Source organism: Patella vulgata, chromosome 2 (assembly GCF_932274485.2).
Source record: "Patella vulgata chromosome 2, xgPatVulg1.2, whole genome shotgun sequence".
Taxonomy (NCBI): Eukaryota; Metazoa; Mollusca; class Gastropoda; family Patellidae; genus Patella; species Patella vulgata.
In genome coordinates, this window is record NC_065880.2 from 14638507 (window position 1) to 14658016 (window position 19510).

The 19510-nt window shown below is 34.4% G+C and overlaps 1 protein-coding gene across 2 annotated transcripts in view; it reads right to left on the minus strand.

Annotated features, from left to right (window-relative positions):
- Window positions 1-19510, minus strand: part of LOC126811339 (stereocilin) — a 44801-nt gene that overhangs the window by 2510 nt on the left and 22781 nt on the right. For both annotated transcript variants that reach the window (XM_050536852.2, XM_050536851.2), the window contains exons 11-26: window positions 19222-19428; window positions 17967-18185; window positions 17123-17263; window positions 16627-16694; window positions 16195-16312; window positions 15439-15563; window positions 13671-13803; window positions 13273-13469; window positions 9508-9598; window positions 8699-8909; window positions 8034-8206; window positions 7246-7401; window positions 5846-5988; window positions 3160-3311; window positions 1862-1959; window positions 206-356 (exon numbers count right to left, since the gene is read on the minus strand). In XM_050536852.2, coding sequence (XP_050392809.2) covers window positions 206-356; window positions 1862-1959; window positions 3160-3311; window positions 5846-5988; window positions 7246-7401; window positions 8034-8206; window positions 8699-8909; window positions 9508-9598; window positions 13273-13469; window positions 13671-13803; window positions 15439-15563; window positions 16195-16312; window positions 16627-16694; window positions 17123-17263; window positions 17967-18185; window positions 19222-19428 — 2383 coding nt within the window. The remainder of the gene's footprint in view (window positions 1-205; window positions 357-1861; window positions 1960-3159; window positions 3312-5845; window positions 5989-7245; window positions 7402-8033; window positions 8207-8698; window positions 8910-9507; window positions 9599-13272; window positions 13470-13670; window positions 13804-15438; window positions 15564-16194; window positions 16313-16626; window positions 16695-17122; window positions 17264-17966; window positions 18186-19221; window positions 19429-19510) is intronic.

Sequence of the window (19510 nt, forward strand, 5' to 3'; positions counted from 1 at the left end):
ATACAAAATTTGTTGAAAATTGCTTCAGTGCCAGTTGTTATGAAAAGGCAAAGAATCTAAATTGCTGGCACCGTTTATTCTGAATATTGACTGAAGCAATGATGTTAATAAAGGACAGCAATGAATAACTGCACCAATATTGTGTCTACTGATTAATGAAAAATATCTAGTTTGAGTAAAGAAATAAATGTGAGCATTGATCCACCTGACTTGGATGATGCAAGGTTTGCAAAATCACCATAAGCAGCTGTAGACAGAGCATTTCTCTGATCAATAGACATTGCAGCACGCTGAGATTGTGTAACTGCTATAGCTTGTTGTGAACTGAACGATTGTAACTGAGCAACTGACATTGCCTGTGAAAAACAACAAAATAAAAATTAACATTAAAGATGCATTATGTTAGATTTAGATAAAGAGCTAGCCATTCTTGCTATAATAGTTCGAAAATAGATAATGTAAAATGAATAATTTGAAAATTTCATTCAAATTACTCTATTGCGAGCGAAGATATTAGCCTTTGAAGGTCTGACAAGACGTGTGCAATAATTTCAACCACCGTACTGGTTGTTCAAAGCCAAGTCCCGCTCCTCCATTTTTAGCTTAAATCAGAATATGGCTGAACTGTTCTAATCTATTTAATATCGTAGAAATCTGATGCCATGAAGAGTTGATGATGGCCTGGATAAATTAATTAATGTCTAATTGACCCATCAAACGATCTTCTACTTCTACAAGTCTGTTATGTATTCTGTTGAGCGGGGATTCTTTAATTTTATAATGTCTAATTAATAATTTAGAAAACATTTCAGGCCTAAAGAAAGACATGCAATAAGCAGATTTAGCTCTTGCATAATGTATGTTTAATACACATATTGTCATCCAGTACAGCACCACAGTCGTGCACTATATAGACCAATAGGAATGGCAATATTTCCAATGGATTTATCCAATGTAACTCTACTTTGCCTCAGCTGAAAATTCTCATCATTGAACACAGACAATGTGTTGATGTAATGAAACCCAATCTCATCCAATTAGAATCAAAGTTTTTGTATTCCAAAGTCTCAATAAATCAATTTGTTTATCTCATAGCCTAAATTTCCGGCGTGGTTCCCCCTTGTCAGTGATGCAGGACGGAGGGCTAGTTGTTCGGATGGGACGAAAAACCAAGGTCCTGTGTACACATTGGCATGCATGTAAAAGATCCCTTGACAGTTGGAATTTCGATATAAGAGTAGGCCATAGTGCCGCTGTCCGGCAAAATTTCCCTCACAGCACACTGTATGGCGTATTAGAGCGGGAGCCCAGGGGGTTAACCTAGCTGAAAAGTGTACCAATTTTCTCCTATATGGTATCAATGCATGTATATCTGGTATCATCAGAATGTAAGTCTGCCGGGTTTCTGGTGGTGGGTGTGGTATTCTACGCACAAAATGCCATGCCCCAAAACTAGGCTAGATTAGCTCAAATGTGTACCATATGAAAATCGCACAGCAGTGTACCAAACACTCTGACAGACATTTTTAGTGGTGAGTTACCCCTGACAGAGCTATGTAATTGCCAGACATTTGTAGTGGTGGAGTATCCCTGACAAGAGTTTTATAATTCCCACACCACAGCTAGGCTAGATTAGCTGAAATCTGTACCACCTAAAACAGCTTTGGAGTTGTTCGGTACCACTACAGGAATCATGAATGACCACTGCCAGACAGTTTGTGCGGTGGGTTACCCCTAACACACATGCCCGAAATGCCACGCCCCCAACTAGGCTAGATTAGTGGGCACTGTTCCGGTGTTCTAAAAAATTAAATACCTGAAAACATTGTTAGTGAATAACCATAACAATTTATGAACTTACTTTTAGAGCTGAGGATGGAATATTAGGTATAGCTGTTACTGACATCCCTTCAATAGCAGAAATGGACATATTTGCAAAATTATTGCTAGATAATCCGGCTGTAATAGTAACAACATAAAACATATAACTACATACGTATTAAATATACATTACATAGTATTAATGTTGATATCCAGTAGTATTAGCAGGAGCAGATGAACGAATTATAAATGGGCAGGTGGTTGTGACGACAATATACTCATACATGAGCATATCTGAGCCACGATTTCCTTGCCAGTTGACATCCATTTTAAAACATGCCATGTATAGTGCCAAATTTCAAAATGACCAGTTTGACCAAGTCAGGATTTTAAATTACTGATTGCCCTGGTTGTTGTCATTAAGCTACTAGATCAATACAAGCCAGCATTGAGGCCAATGTCCCTCGCTTCAATCCCAAAATTTCTTTGTTTTCGTGAAGCATGGAGCAATTAAACTGCTTACTACTCTGTGTAGCTTAGGCAGAAATACTCATAAATGAACTCATCAAAGTTATGTCTCTAAGCTTCGACAAATCAAATTGCTTACCTCTGCTTCGCCTAAACAGAAAAAGCTCACCTAGAACTCAGTCAAGGTATTCATCTAACGAGAGAGAGAGAAATGGGGTTTAACATCCACTCGACACAAACTAGGTCATTTCGGGACTAACATATGGTTTAATTTTATTTCAATAATTCGCTTGCACGTACGGGTCTTTAGCAGTGGGAGGAAACCGGTTGGACAGGCGAGGTTGGACAGGCGAGGTCGGACAGGCGATCCTACTCCTTGTCACGTACAATCGGGGATTCGAAACCATGCCAGTTGACTCAATGACAGGCCTTATGATACAGTGCGCACTTGCTAACCATTCAGCCATCCAACTCCCCTTTCATCTAACAAAGACCTACACCAAGTTTGAACATTAGTCAAATATACTAAGTTTCTTCAATCACTATCAGCTACAAGCAGAGCTTTGTGTTCCAAAGGTGTGACAGACGGACGGACGAACCCATCTTAATAGTCTCATGCTTCTTCGAAAGACGGTGGACAATAAAAATGTTACGTAATAACAAATCTATCATTATGAAGACAATGGAACTTTTAAATAGGTGGAGATTTAGACAATCATCCAATTCTCAATTAAATCTCAGATTCAGATTGCAGTGACAAAACCTCAAGATAGAGATCTTTCCTGATGTGCAATAGCAATAGATTTATGCTCTAGATCGTTCATTCTTGTCCAGAGAGTAATGTTCTAATTTCAATCTGAAAACTCTTACCAATTAAAATTCCAAGCTCACTGAATACAGCTGCATCCCAGGTACTGGAATGACCATAACCTGATGGTTGAAGTACAACACTTGTTAAAGCTTGGATATGACTTATTGAACAAACTGATGGTGACAATGATCCTAACTGGGAACCACAATTACTGTAATAAAAAAGATCAAAACAAATTGCACATTACCTTTTTGAAAAGTATCGAGCTGTACTAAATACCGAAAAACCACAGAAAAAACTTTTTTGATACTACATGTAATTACAGACTGCAATTTTTCCCATTTACACCATTGAGCCATCATTTTCTTTATGAACTAGTTATAAACATCCTAGTGCAGGTTGTAAGCATTCTTCAGCGGCTTTTGATCTTTTAGTTATGGGTGTTCCGCACCAACCTACTGCTGATATGCCACGTGTAAAAGTAACAAAGAAAAGGAGAGGAGAGAGAGAAATGGGGTTTAATGTCCACTCGACACAAACTAGGTCATTTCGGGACTAACATGTTTTTTTAATTCTTTTATTTCAATAATTCGCTTGCGCGTAGGGGTCTTTAGCAGTGGGAGGAAACCGGAGGACCCGGAGAAAACCCACAAATTTGGAAAAAGGAAAAGAATGTCAGAACAGCCTATAAGTTCATCAAATAAGCTTCAGTCTCCTGGTGAAAAGCCATGCCCTACATTAAGAAAATACTGTACAAGGGATCAGGACTGCATTCATTGTAATATATACACACATTGGTTTCATTCCACATGCACATATTGAGGACCTACTTCCAGGATGGGGAAAGGCAGGTTATTTTTTGTGTGGACTTTATGCCTTTAGTGATGACTTTACTTTCAACTATGATGGATCATTACCTAGGTGAGTAGATTAGTTGCATTTGAAACTTTACTCTTGTAATCCCTCAGTGAAAGTTTCAGATATTAGCCATAAAATTTAGCTAGATTACGTCTGCATAACGATGGCAAAAAACATGCTCGCAAAAGGATCTGTGGATGAACTTAAATGATTGTCTCAACGTCGGCCATTTAGAGACCATTTGAAGCCATGGAAGTGTCCAAATCTCATAGAGTGGTTGTGGAAATAAGGACTTTTAAAGTTACCCTACTCACTCCAATTTGAATTATGGATACAATATTCAGGCAAATTGATCAACTTTCAAAATTAGCTTTGGCCTTAGTGCACTGGATTATATGCAATCAGCTGATACCTCAAATCATTTATTTTCCAATTTTGCCTGGAATCGATGACACAATAGACAATAATTGGTGGACTGGACCACACAGACCATCAGTAGTGGACTATGACACAATACACCATCAGTAGTGGAATACGACACAATAGACCATCAGTGGTCGTCTGGTCCATACAGATCATGAGGGGTGGAATGGACCATAGACCATCAGTGGCAGACTGGGACACATAGACCTCAGTGGTGGACTGGATCACAGACCATCAGTGATGGAATGGGCCACAGACCATCCGCAGTGGACTTTGGCACAATACACCATCAGTGGTGGACTGGGACATACAGACCTTTAGTGGTGGACGGGAACACACAGACCTTCAGATCGTGCATTATGACACAATAGACCATTTGTGGTTCACTTAGACCATGAGTGCTGAACTGGGTCACAAACCATCAGTGGTGGACTGGGACAGTCCGACCATCAGTGGTGGACAGGGATACTCAGACCATCAGTGGTGGACTGGACAGGGTGGACAGGTTTTTTTAGATTTTTTGGGTAATTAGTATCAAATAAGTATTTTTCAGTGCTTTTTCTGATTTTTTCGGTATTTAGTACAGCCAGCCATAAGGTAGAATCAAAATTATCTTGAACCAAAGCATCAACCAATGAAATTGCTTAAAGATAAATTATGGGAGATTCAATAATGAGTTGGCAGTTCTCACTATAATAGTTAAAAACTAGATAATGTAAAGGCAATTTGCTGAAAATTTCATTCAAATTGATCCATTATGAACTGAGAAATAAGCGGTTGAAATTTTCAGCTAGCCTTGATCGTCATTACTAAAGTCAGTACGATAAACAGCATAGTCTCAATTATCCATTTAATCGTTAAATTGTGAAGGAAAATTATGCAGTAAATAGGCTCATAATCCACTAAAGATCGCAGGCTAGCGATGCGATCTAGAGTTGGTTATGGTCTGGATAGGTTAATTAATGTCTAATTAATAATTTAGATAACATTTCAGGCCTAAAGTAAGACCTGAAATAGACAGATTTAGCTCTTGCATAATGTAAGTTTAAACATTCTACCTCAATTAAAAGCAGAGTTGTTAGGTTCTAATATCTTAACCAATGAAATTGCTTATTGCTACTTTGCCTAAGCAGAAAATTCTCTTCATCGAACTTAGTCATGGTATCATTGAAAAAATATGTTCTTAAATTAAGAAACACCATGAAACCTATTTATAGATTCTAAATAACTATTAAATTATTTATTTGTTTGCTTTGCTATCCCTGTCTTTGCTGCAAACGATTTGTGCTGTGCATGGATCTACTTCGTCATGTGATTGTGACGTCATGTTAATAAACTGGACTTAAATTTGTGATGTCCCATATCGCGATACGTAACACTTATCAGTTTGCGGTATCGTGAACACGTTTCGTATCGAAAATGAACTGTATCGATACAGCCCTAGTCATTAAATGAACAATTTACCTTACTGCAGTTGCATTAATAGTATTTAACTCAGATGCTCGAAAACCACATAAAATATGTCCTAATGCAGTTAGATCATCAGATGACAAAGAGGAAACAGAAATTATTCTATCAGATTTGCATTGCTCAGCTAAAGCTGTTAGCTGTAAGAAATAAACAAATAAATATCAAATAGTATAGGCCAATCTATCATGAGGTACTACTTATATTATAGCTGATAGGCATTGATACAGAGGAAATTTAAAGGCAATTCATTTATAAACTTAGGAAATCAACTTGAGTAATTGGGTACCAGTATTTATTTATGGCGAAACGTCTAGTGTATATTGACTAAAAATAAAAATATGCAAAATATTATTGTCAATATCTATCCAAAGATTAAAAAGATATAAAACATGGAGATGAGAATATTAATTTTTAAAGCGACACTTGATAACATTTGACAAGGTACCTGCAGGAAATTAGAACTGCAGATCAGTGAATATCTGCAACAAACCTATAGCTAGTGGTGGTGAACTCAGGTGAACAATCATGCAAAGCAACTCTAAGTAGTAGTCAAGATATAGAGCGGACATGAATAATGAACAATGACCTAAGGCATTCAAAGATAAACTAAGATTGTGAAAGTATCAGGGCTGGGGTCATTACATTTTAGGCTTGTCATAGATGGAAATATTGATACATGCCATAAAATGTAATTGAAATATAATTGACCATAACATGATTTTTGGTATGTAGGCCTAATTAATTACATTTCCATTCCTTATGAAATCTTCCATTAGTCATTACATGGCCATTACTTCAAAAATGTAATGATTGCATTCCATTACCATTACCCCAGCTCTGGTAAATCCTTCCAGCTAGAGATTCCAAACTTATTTGAGACACTTTCTAATGATGGTGAACAATCATGCAAAAACAAAGTATCCCCATTTAACTGTAGCGTAGCCTATAATCATGTTAACAAGGTTTTTGGAAAAAAGGGAAGGTAGCTCTGGAAAAAGAGGGCTGGGAAATGCTGAATATCAGTAGGGTTCATCCTCCCACCCCAATAATATGCTTCACACTGAGTGTAGTCTACAAGGTAAAATCTTTAGAAATATTAATATCATTACTAAATTCAATAGGCTTTTTCTATGTTTACTAATTGGAATAATACACAGATCGGAAAACATTTGTCATTAGAGTGTTCACAAAATTCATCAAAGTGAAACAAAGGTCATAACTCTTGCACTAATTAACAGAAAGTATTGGAATTCAACAGAGTTCTTTGTTTCGCTATTCTGCACATGGCACATTAATTTCAAGCTGACTGAACAGTAACATTTCTACAAAGTACAACAAGGGCCATAACTGTAGCCACATTTCAATGTGGGCGTATAAAAACCCTGAACACTTACCTGTGCAGTAGTCCAAACTGAGAGGCTACCTAAAGCAGAAACTGCATCATCAGACGTCATATTTAGACAATTAATATCTGTTACTGTCATTCCCAAAGCAATATTTCCAATGGAACTTATTTCACTTTCTGTCATATTACAGCTGTTAGCTAGTAACTGTATAGGAAACAATTTGCAATGAAAAAAAAAAAGGTCAGTTATTTTTATAGGTAGGACCTACTTTTTCTAAAACCAAATCTGATGGAAAATGTAGACTCAATGGTTTGACTAGTCCTAGTTTGTTCACTTACTAATATTTTCTATTTCTAACTTCTTTATTAACCTATCTCTTGAACTAGCTATATTCCAGCAATAGGAGAGAATGAAAGGAGATGTGACTCTCCACTTTTAGTGCAGAACTGGGTGATAGGATGGAACAAGCAGTTGCCATGCAAGATACGCCCACATTTTGCAAGAGATTGACAGAAAACAAGATAAAAAAAAGAAGTGATTCTTCGTACAATCAGGGGACATAATCCAGGAAGTTATGGTCCGATATGCGCGAATATCAATAGGAATCGAAATCTCTGGGATATAAACAAATATTTTAAGTTCTATCAAAATCAGATAAAAATCCTTTTAACAGTCTGAAAATGTGCAGCCAATAACTGTCACTTGTAATGACTAGCTGGCAACATTTGGACACTGCTATATGTTCAATATCAATTATTTTTCAATTTTTATCAATATCAAGATGACAGGAAACCTGTCTATGGTAATATTGTATGCTAACAAAGAAAAATTCTTACATTTTCTGTTCTGTTGTATAATACATTAAGCTGATCTGAAGTCCAGCCTGTTAAAGTTCCCAGATGTTGAATACAACTGGAAAATTCAGTATTACTTATTGCTAGTAATTCAGAAACAGAAATATCAGTAAAAGCTTGCCCGACACTCTGTATATCACTACAGGTCCAAGTCTCTGAAATATATATATACAAATTTTTAAAGGCATGATGATTAGGCGATGAAAATTCTAAATTTACTATAGAAACCCAATACATTTAGTTGGATATTTGATTTATCAGCCTGATGTTTTATACTCTTTATGGCTGATCACTGCATGTCCACCTTCCTGCTTTGCTTAAAATAGGATTTTTTTAAAATGAAGAGAATGAAGTATGAAATGGTTGCAAGATAAAGATGGCTAGGTGGTGGGCTTGTTGTATCAATAAGTCCAATTTGACGATTTCATTGAGATTGAGTAAGTGTTAATAATTTGGATTCAAATCCGGGAGGAAAAATAAAAAGATGTTAAAATCAGAGGTCATAACTCTAACAAATTATGTCAGGTCAGATCATATTTTTCAGGTTCTTTCCCTAATTGAATGCAAACAATGGAGGTGATGACAATATACATCCAAATTAAATGTGAGTATATTAAAACACTGAGTACATGGCCATCATGCAATACCTGTTTGTCTTTTTTTCCTACTGTTTGTTGACTCAAATGCAGCTCTTTTGGCTTTCATTATTGTTGAATAGAGACTTTTAATACTTGATTTAATTATAGCTTTATCTTGTTTCGACATCCACCGATCACAACACTTCTGAATCTCAATATCTGTATTTTCTGTAGGATTCAATACTTTCAAAATATTTTCAGTAACTCCATTCAAAGCAGCCTAAAAATAATTATGAGTCAATTTATACTTAAAACTTTATCTTCATGGTCTTACTGAGAACTGAACCAAATAACTTAATAATCAATTGCTAAATATTTTTCTTATAGCTTACAATTGCAGCGATATCTGTCACCATGATTGCAGATGGGTAAGATTATATCATAACCTCTAAGAAGAACAAATTGAAGCAAGTGGTAGATACATCACCTTATAAATGGAGGTTTCGGAAATGAAAGCAGGTCAAGTATCAGGAAAGGAACAGAACAGAATGGAGTTTAACTTCTTGTCACCACAACTTGTTATTTTGGGACTAACATGAATATTTTTGTTTTTATGGTAACATTCGTAATGCTAGAGAGTTCAATTTTGTCATAACAAAAGCATTTTCGCCTATTCTTGATCAAATTCCAACAGTCAGTGAGTACACAGGTGGGTCTTGGTTTCTTGTCTCATCGAACAAGGCAGCACTGTACATGTCACCCCTGCAGGATTGTATAATATGTTCATCAGTAAGCAAATGAGGAAGAACAGAGCACGGGAATAATGGAGATAAGGGCAGTATTATCCACATTCAATGAAAACTTGATATTTTACACACCATATCCATATCTTTTTGCTCTTCTTCAGTGAAGATCATAATAAGTTCCTGTAGTTCTTCAAATACTGTCATATCAAATGTTGATGTATTTCTTAAAATAAGTTTATAAAATATATTTTCAAAGAATTAAACATGAACCATCATTTTCAAGATTAGATATTTGAATGTTATAAAAGTAAGAGGTAAATAAAAGTCTAAAAACAAATTACCTAAAATAAAAATAAAACAATAGTAGGCTGTCAAGCAACGAACCAAACACATACACCTGCTAAAATATCCATAAAGGTTTTAACTGATGCATTTACAATCGTGAAACACTACAGGCTGCCATGCAATGAAACATGCCCACCTGCAGATATGTCACCCGAATAATTATGAGGTAAACAATACAAACAAATTTCAAAAAGATCAGATCGTAAGATTTTGTAATAATGAGAAATAAATCTGGAAGTAATCATTGAAAATTGTTGAAAGCTTTTTGGGATTCTTCCTTTAAATAGGATGGATAGAAAAACAATATAAATTTCATAAAACATCTGCAACTATGCTATATACATGTACTTCAGTGTGCTAACCTTTAATTAAATACCTCAAAGTTTAATCCAAAAACATTCTGGAAAACAGAATTATCATTAATTGTATCAACAAAGGGCCATAACTCAGTAAAACATTAACAGGAGGCAGACCACCATTAAATTTCATCATCTCGGTACCCACGAATTGTAGTTTGTCTATTTATAGCAATTCTCTCTCTCTCTCTCTTTTCTCCCCTTTTGCATGCCATTTGTGTTGATTTTTTGGTCTAGAATGGACGAAGAGGGTTTGAATTAACATTTTCTGCCAGGTTTTGGTAAATATTCATGATTTTGAGGCGGAAGGATAAGAGGGTTATCAGGTTAGCTACGGCGATATGTACGGCAACTAGTTACATGTTTTTAGTATGCTTCTTCAAGTTTGTGTATCTCAAAATTTTGGTGGTCAACCTCATACAAATTTTAGTGCAAAGACATGACCATTTGTTCCTCTGTCTGTAGTGAAAAGCATTCAGCCCAACGAAAATTTGGGGAAAAGTTGGAGGTGGGCAAAGAGGCCAGAATTAACATTGAAGTCAATGGGGAAATTAATGGTGGTCTGCCTCCTATATGAAAACAACCTGACAGTGGATGAAAGGCCTAAATTTGATGATATGATCTCCAAATTGTCAGAAAATGTGATATATGGCATTTTGATAGTAAAAAATGTGAAATGGTAAAATTTCAAAAATATTTGACAAATTTGGGAGGGGAAATTTTGATTTTAGTCAAAATTTTGTGATTTTCAGTGTTTATTTACTTTTCAAAATTAGTGGAAAATATTTTAATGTATGATTTTTACTTTTTCTGCATTATAATTGTTAGACGGGAAGAAAGTATCATAATTTCACTCAATTTTGCCTAAAAATCATGATAAATTGTCTGAAATTCTTCAGATTACCCCCAATATTGCTGTCAAAATTTTAATTATTCATCTGTTGTAAAATGAACCAAAATGTTTTGCATGTCTTTATTTTCATTGTTAAATAACTTGGCAAGGATCCATGTGTTTGTCAGATATTGAAAAAGTATTCATGTGTTTGTCAAAAATTTAAAAATTAAGAAATTTAGTCTAATTATGTTCTGCTTAGGTGTGTTAGAATTTTCAAAACATGAGTGAACTGCATTTTGCTGCTGTTTTCCTCAGGCTTAACACAATTTTAATCTTTCAAAACCTGAAATTGTTGCATTTCCCTTCTCGAGGAAGTAAAATCTATGTGTTTGCAGGGAAATTTCTCTGTCTTCATTTCATTTAGACTGGCTCACCCTCCCCACCCCACCCCTTTTCTTGAAGATGATATTTGGATATTCAATTGAACATTTGTTGACTCCAAATTAGCAGTAATCTGATTTTGTGCTTGAATTGTAACCGAGCATTTTATTTGACACAAACAAATAGTTACATATAAGATTTCAAGGATTTCTAAGACTTTTTGTTTATGGTCAAACATGTAATCCTATGACATTTCTTCCAAATGAGTCCACACCCCAAAATGGATATGTTGTAGATGTGTTTTTTGCAGCTTAATGTTTTACATTTTGAATGTAAATCTATTATTTGTGGTGATCTTTGAAAATGTGGCAGTTACAGGGCAATAAAATATTAATTAATAGCCTTTTCATACCCCTTTTATGCTTTGAATTATGTCAGAACTCCCTTTTTCCATCTCATTTTGTCAGGACATTGATGTAAAGATTAAAACAACTTACTTCCACATAATATTTACACTATGTAATTTCAAGGATACCTCTGATTGTTAAAGTATTTTAAAAACTGAAATATTCCCATTTTTTGAAAAAAAAATAGTGCTTTGCGACCCTTTTATTAGAGTGGCTGGTTGTCACCTAAATACAGCATTTATTTTACATTTATCAATCCATATTTTAATAAATAATTCATACTTCTTATAACAAACTGTGTTTATATGTATGTATATAAGCCAGGGATAGAAGAACATGGCTTTTAGCCATATTCCATCAACAGTATTACTTATGTGGACACAAGTGGGATTTGTTACCACACCAACATTTTTAGGGGGTGGGCTTACTGGTTTCACTATAGTTCCTTACAGTTACCTTCAATGCAACAAATTTGCAGCTTGTCTTCCTGTATACCGGCCAAGGTTTCTAGAAATAAATGCTTTTCATCTCAGACATTCCCAGAAATAGGGAAATATTAGCATTTTGAGGCATACAAAGTGTCAAAAATGGACCATTTTGTAGAAAAAGGTAAAAGAAAGTCAATTTTTGAAAAATATTCCAATATTTTGAATATTTTTGATGTGACTTGTCGGAAACTTTTTAAATCTTTTCGCAGAACTCACATTTCGACAAAATTAAGAAAGAATCTTCAATTCTAGAACAAAAGGCCCATGGACCTGAGCTGCAATCCGGTATACAAAACACTACATAACTTTAAAGGGTCACCATTTCTGCAGTAATTATTTTTTTCTGATTCTTGATTCTATATTATAATAATGTTGCAAAAATAAATGTGAAGCTATAAAGAAAAGAATTTTGATGATATATGAACTTATAAAACCATATAGGAGGCAGACCACCATTAAATTTTATCATCTTGGTACCCACGAATTGTAGTTCGTCTATTTATAGCAATTCTCTCTCTCTCTCTCTCTTTTCTCCCCTTTTGCATGCCCATTTGTGTTGATTTTTTGGTCTAGAATGGACGAAGAGGGTTTGAATTAACATTTTCTGCCAGGTTTTGGTAAATATTCATGATTTTGAGGCAGAAGGATAAGAGGGTTATCAGGTTAGCTACGGCGATATGTACGGCAACTAGTTACATGTTTTTAGTATGCTTCTTCAAGTTTGTGTATCTCAAAATTTTGGTGGTCAACCTTATACAAATTTTAGTGCAAAGACATGACCATTTGTTCCTCTGTCTGTAGTGAAAAGCATTCAGCCCAACGAAAATTTGGGGAAAAGTTGGAGGTGGGCAAATAGGCCAGAATTAACATTGAAGTCAATGGGGAAATTAATGGTGGTCTGCCTCCAACAGTATCTCATGAAAAGTGAACTAGATCTGTAACGCGGCTGTGTACCAAATTTCAATCAAATAAAAAAATAATCTGGAAAACAGAAATGACAAGACAGATGGAAAGAAAACGTATATAGTCTCCTTTGCTTTCAGCAATGGGAGACTAATGACAACATTAAAGCAGTCTGAAATTACCCCTTTCCTTCAAGTATCTTCTTCTTCAAGGCATTTCGAAGATCCACAGTTATGCAACCACCTTGGAAGTAGCTGAGTAAGCTGCTGATTATGGAAGCACTTATTTTATTATCAAATTCAGATGAAGTTAGTTGCTGCACCAGATTAGGACCGAGCGATGAAATGTCTTCGACAGATAACTGACTTGAGGTTAAGTTCTAAACAAATTAAAGGAACTGTATGAGATATGACAAGATATACATTTTCTACATTATTGCAATAATTATTTAATAAAATTTTAGAACGTGTCTATTTCCATGATGTTAATATATGCTAGAGAAGAATTCAAATAATTTAATTCACAGTTTTGGTACAATAAATCCAATGGGATCAATTTGGATTTATAAAGACAAACTCACCATACAAGTCAAACAAGCATTAAGCACACTCCTTCTTTGTTGTGGGTTGAGGCATTTGAATTTCGGACATGATCCTATGGCTGTACAGGTAGTAGTACATGCTTCATACGTCATTTCTTTTAATTCTTCAGATCTAAATAATAATGAAGCATAATTTGTATATACTGTAAAACAAGAAATGAACTTGATACAGTAAATGTGTTGCCAGTCACATTAATTGCAACACCTATTGTCAAAATAAAGCCCTGGGTAATACCATCAATAATTCCTGCAGTGTTTAGAATATAGACTTAAATTACGAATTAATACTGTAGAACATTTTGTGTTTTGAAGAATACTTTGTGTTGTGCTTACCACAAGTTTGCCAAAGTGGTGGCAGGAGAAACAAGGAAACAATTCAATATAGCACTTGTTATTTGTAATAAATCACGGGAATTTAACATCTTCAAATTTCTGCTCAATGTTTTGTATAAGTTATTAGCACTTGCTGCTAGCTTCAAAATGTTACATCATTAATACAGACTATATACCAAGACTAGTATACAAACAACTTTTCAATAATCTGATTAAAACACAGACCTTATTCGTTCCGTTTTTTATAGTTCAAAATTTCGTTTCACTTGTCTTTACTACACTAGGATCTGGAAGAGTTGTTATATTAGCAGCGTTCTGGTTGCAGTGAGGGATTAGCCAATGAGTTCTTGGCGTGCGATGCACTGAAATGTGGATAAACCACTAGAAACGTCAGCGCTGTTTGATTAATTAATGTCTGAGGTCATAGGTCAAAAGACGCTCATGCTACCCCTGATGCAACCTTCCAGTACAATCAATCAGATCTTCATGTAGTGTAGGCCATCGAATGTATAAAAAAAAAGCGAAACGAAATACAGATCAGATTTTCAAGAGGCAAATGAAAAATGTATGTGGCTAATGAATTTTAGAAGATAGTGCTAACACAGTTAGAGGCCGAGATCGGGAGCATCCAATGAAAAACTAGATAATGTCAAAGTTACAAGAAACAAGTGAATTCCAAGAACCGGTCAAACTGCAACAATTTGAAGGGAGACCAGAACATTATAGTATTGTAAATGTTCTGTTTCTAAGAATTTGTAAGAATGGTGACAACTTACTGACAACAATAAACTTGCACACAAAATGTACACAACTGGTGCATAATAATATATTAAACATTTACTTTATTTGTCCCTTGATATATTTTTTCAAGCTGTATGTATGATGTTTAGCATTTTGCATATCAATAAGTTTATGAATTTCAATATATTTTGTAGTTGATTTATATGTTATTTTTTTTTTTTTATAAACAATATTTTTATTCAGGATGTCTGAAAGGGATTGGGGAACAGGCTTAGCCTATGTAAAACCCCTCTCCCTAATATGTTATTTACTGCAGGGACAATGAATATTTGTGTATCTTTTTTGGAACACATAATTCGGACAGTATAATGACTGCTTCAATAGCTTTCTAACTGTATAGAAAACATTCATTTGGATAGCAGTGTACTCCATGTTTACAATATCAAAAAAAATATTAAATTCTGAAACAGTAAGTTACACAGAAGGAGTGAGCTTGTTGATTGAAAGTATAGTCTCAAACTGCCGGTGAAAAACTCTACCATGGCAGTAATCAAAAAATTTGGGAGATTATAAATTGTCATCTCTCTAGTGATAGTATTCAACCATTCCATAAAAAAAAAAAAATTATATTCTATGATAAAAGCTTGAATATAAAATTATAAGATTTTCTTACTTAAAGTGTAGCAAACATTCGCAGCCCAAATTTTCAACATCCATTGCAGTAAAGATTTTCATAGGAGCTGTACTTGCTTTTCCTTTTAAACTTTCAACAATGAGATTGCGATTAATAGCACGGATCTATGGGGAAAAAAAGGTAAAATAACTCTAATAGATCTATACTTTACAGATTCCTTTGTCAATGACAAGAATGATATTTCTAGAGCAGCTTTTCTGACAGTAGCTGTTTACTATCCAAATGTCATTTTTTTCCTTATATTATAAATACTTGAATTCAAATTAATGATAACTAGGGACTGGATCCTTGGACTTAGTTGCATTGTGTCTGGTCATCTGGGTCTTTTATTTGCACACTAAAGTGTACACAGAACTTTCATTTTCTGTCCTGCACTACTGACAGTAGTGGTTGGGGGGAGATCTATTCTGAAAAATTACTGGACCAAAGTGGCTCCATACTTATTTATTTATTCAAAGCTGTTTTCCATCATTTGCATTTTTCTGAAAATATTGAATGTTTCATGGTATTCATACCAATTTTCTGAGAAAGATGATTTTTGGTAGCCATTGATTTCAAAAGGAAATATGAAGCCATTCATACAGCATAGACAAAACATTAAACTGGTTCATCACTAAATAATGTTGACAACAAGTGGTGATGACAAGATAATTTTGATGTAGCAGTCATTTCTTGCCAAGACTTTTACAACAGCTTTGTCGATTGCCAAGGTTCATTTTGAGCAGTGATAAATACCGATTTCATTGGCCAATTTGTCTGTTCACATAATGCGGCAGCAATCTCCATTCTATACATTGGATTAAATTCAGATATCTGCTTTGATATTAGACCTTTTACCAATGACTTCATTTCCCTACAGTAAAAAAATTCATATAAACTGTAAAAAAAAAATACTACAAAATAAAACTCAGCATAGAATTGATGTGTCACTTTGAGATTTGATAACTACCCAAACAATTCCAGCAAATATGAAAAGAAATATAAATCTGGAATTGCAGAGCATTTACAAGATTTCAGTGACTGTACAAAAATTATCTGGCAAAAATTCTCAAGACTAGCTGAACAATCCCAAAAAGTCTCTGTAGAGTGTTGATAATAATTGTGAATGGGCTCACAGGGTTGACAATAAATCTGTACATTTATAATAATCAATAAAAGTTTTCTTACCTTACATCTGCTGCCGACATATTATCTATTCTTTTAGTTTCCAAAACCTTTTTCATGAAAAATTTATTCTGAAAAATCAAATCTTCCAAAATAACCACTTTGCATCTTAAACTGGAAAATTCCATAACATAACATTTATATATGTACACCCAAAATATCTACTCATAAGCTTTTTATAAAATTTTATGAATTTTGAATATTATTTACATAGGATTTGCAGATTTGGCCTAAAGAGTAAAAAGACAGACATTTAACTGTGCATTTTGCACTTATGCTGAAACACCTCTATTGGAAAACTAGACCAGTTGTCAGCTGTTCCAGTGCTCTCACGTTAATGTCAACACTTGATCTGCAATTGACTTTGTATTGCTTAATACCTGGCGACAAATTCATTCAAAAGAACATAAATTCAGTCCATTGACTAGAAAAACAATCTTTATTCTTTTTTTTAACTGCAAAATGTACCAAAAGTAAGTAGTATGTATTGAATAATTACCTGAGAATCTGGTAAATCAATTGTCGTATTGGACTTGTAAATACTAGAAACATCTTGAACAGATTTCAAGTCTTTCAAGGAAAGCTGTCTCATAAAATCTCTATTATCTGCAATTCTGCTTATTGTGCCAGCACCTAATAACTAAAGCATTTGATATACATGTAGGTCTAATTATTACACAAATAATTTTCTAGTGATTCAGATGTTTTCAAATGGATTTAATGGCATGTAATTTAAACATGCATTAAGCAAGCTAAATCAGCCTATTGCAGGTATTTCTTTGGGCCTGAAATGTTATCTAAATTATTAATTGGACATTAATTAACTTATCTGGACCATAATCAACTTTTGATGCCATCGTTAATTTGCTATATTTACTGGATTTGAACACATTTTGTGATGGATAATTTAACGTAAAAATAGATAATCGAGACTTTGTTTGTTATCATACCAACGTCAGTAATGCCGACTGAGACTAGCCTAAAATTGAATGGCTAATAACTCGGTTCAGAGGGAAGCAAATAGACTGAAAATTTCAGCATAGTTTGTTTTCATTATCTGTCTTTTAACTATTATAGCGAGAACTGTTAGCTCTTTATCTAATCTTACCTAATGCCCCTTTCAATGAATGTCTCAAAATGTTATATGGCTTATTTTGAGACTATGGACTATCTCAACAACTAGACATTCATCATTGTTCAAGTCAGGGTCTGAACTTCGCATATTTCAAGTCAAGTGACCTAAACATGCAATAATAACCACAGATCTTAAATAGTTGTTTTAAAAACAAACAACAAATTATTCCAGACAACCAAATACTGTTTTTGTACCATAATGTCCATACCTTTTTAGCCATATTACGCATCATAACATTCCTTCTTGGATCCTTCCTCATGTCAGTTTTCATCGAGGTCTTTACATCTGATAAAATATTACCCAAGTCTGTAGCTGATAAAGTTTTAAGTTTGTTCATTGGCAATTTAATAACCATACCACCTAAACGACTCAAAGCAGCAGAATCAAGGGGACCAATTAAACCACATGTCTTCAAAACATAATTTTTCTACAAAACAATTCAACAATTGCATTATTAGTATTCTCATATATTACACATTTCTCAGAGTAAGCACCAGAATATATATGAGCATGACAGTACCCTTACTAATACACACACCAGCAGCACAGTCAACCATTCTAGTCTTAAAACAATCTGATTAAAATAGTTTGTTTTTCATTTTTTTTTTATATACCATCATAATGGCCTCCACTACATGAAGATCTGACCAGTTGTAGTGGATGATCATGTCAAAGGTCGTACGAGCGAGTTTTCACCCTATCACGTCAGTCATTCGATTAACTAATCAGCGCCGGTGTTCCTAGTGGCTATTTAGAACTACAACTTTTGCTTTGTTTTGTTTTCTATCAGTCCGAATGTCTAGTCATAGTTCTGTGAGCCACACAATAAGTATTCAACTCAACAGACCATTTGATTGGCCAATCTCTCATATAACCCAGAAAGCGGGTTACCGTACTTAACTACTCTTCCAGATCCAGGAGTAGTGAAGACAAGCAAAATGAAATTTTGAACAAGAAAAAGATAGAAAATAGGATCTACCATATGTTTAATCAGATTGGCCTAAAAATAATTGTCAACAAACAGGCCTTCTTGTCTGGGGAGCTGAAAAAGCTCTTCTGGGATTGGAAAAAATTGAAAATCGCAAAGTTTGAACATTTTAGTTCACTTAAAAGCTAAATTATTTTGTCCGAAAAGTGTGACAGACAGACAAACCCATTTTAATAGTAAAAATCAGACCTAGCTGTAGTTCATTTACAAGAGTTATTGACAGGAAAAATACTATAAAAGCTTAGGTTTATTCTTCCATTGGCTAAACAATTAAAGTAATTGCAACTTATCAGCAAATAATCAATACCTGGCTCTGAATTTTAGGTAATTCCTAGGAATATGAAATTATCAATTTCTAATAATGGCTAATATATCATTTAATAAATATAAACATTTCTTTTGAAGTGTTCTAGCTTCATAAAATAGTGTCTAAAACTTTCTGACATCATTTATACTCTCAAATATGTTTACTTACAATTAATGATGGCATTGTGTAATTACCAACACCCTTGAAAAACACCTTTTGGCAGTCATTACCACAAAGGGCAGTCTTCGGCACAGATCTTAAAAAACTTAGTGGTACACTGGTTAAGAAACTGGCGAAGTTTTTAAGCTCATTACAGGTAAGTTCTGAAGCTTGTACAGTCTTAAAAACACATCTCGAAGCAATAGCTTTCATAACCTATAAAATAAATCAATCAAACCAATAAATGAAATTATATGAAGCCTTAGTCTAAGCAGGAAATGCTCATGATCAATCTTAG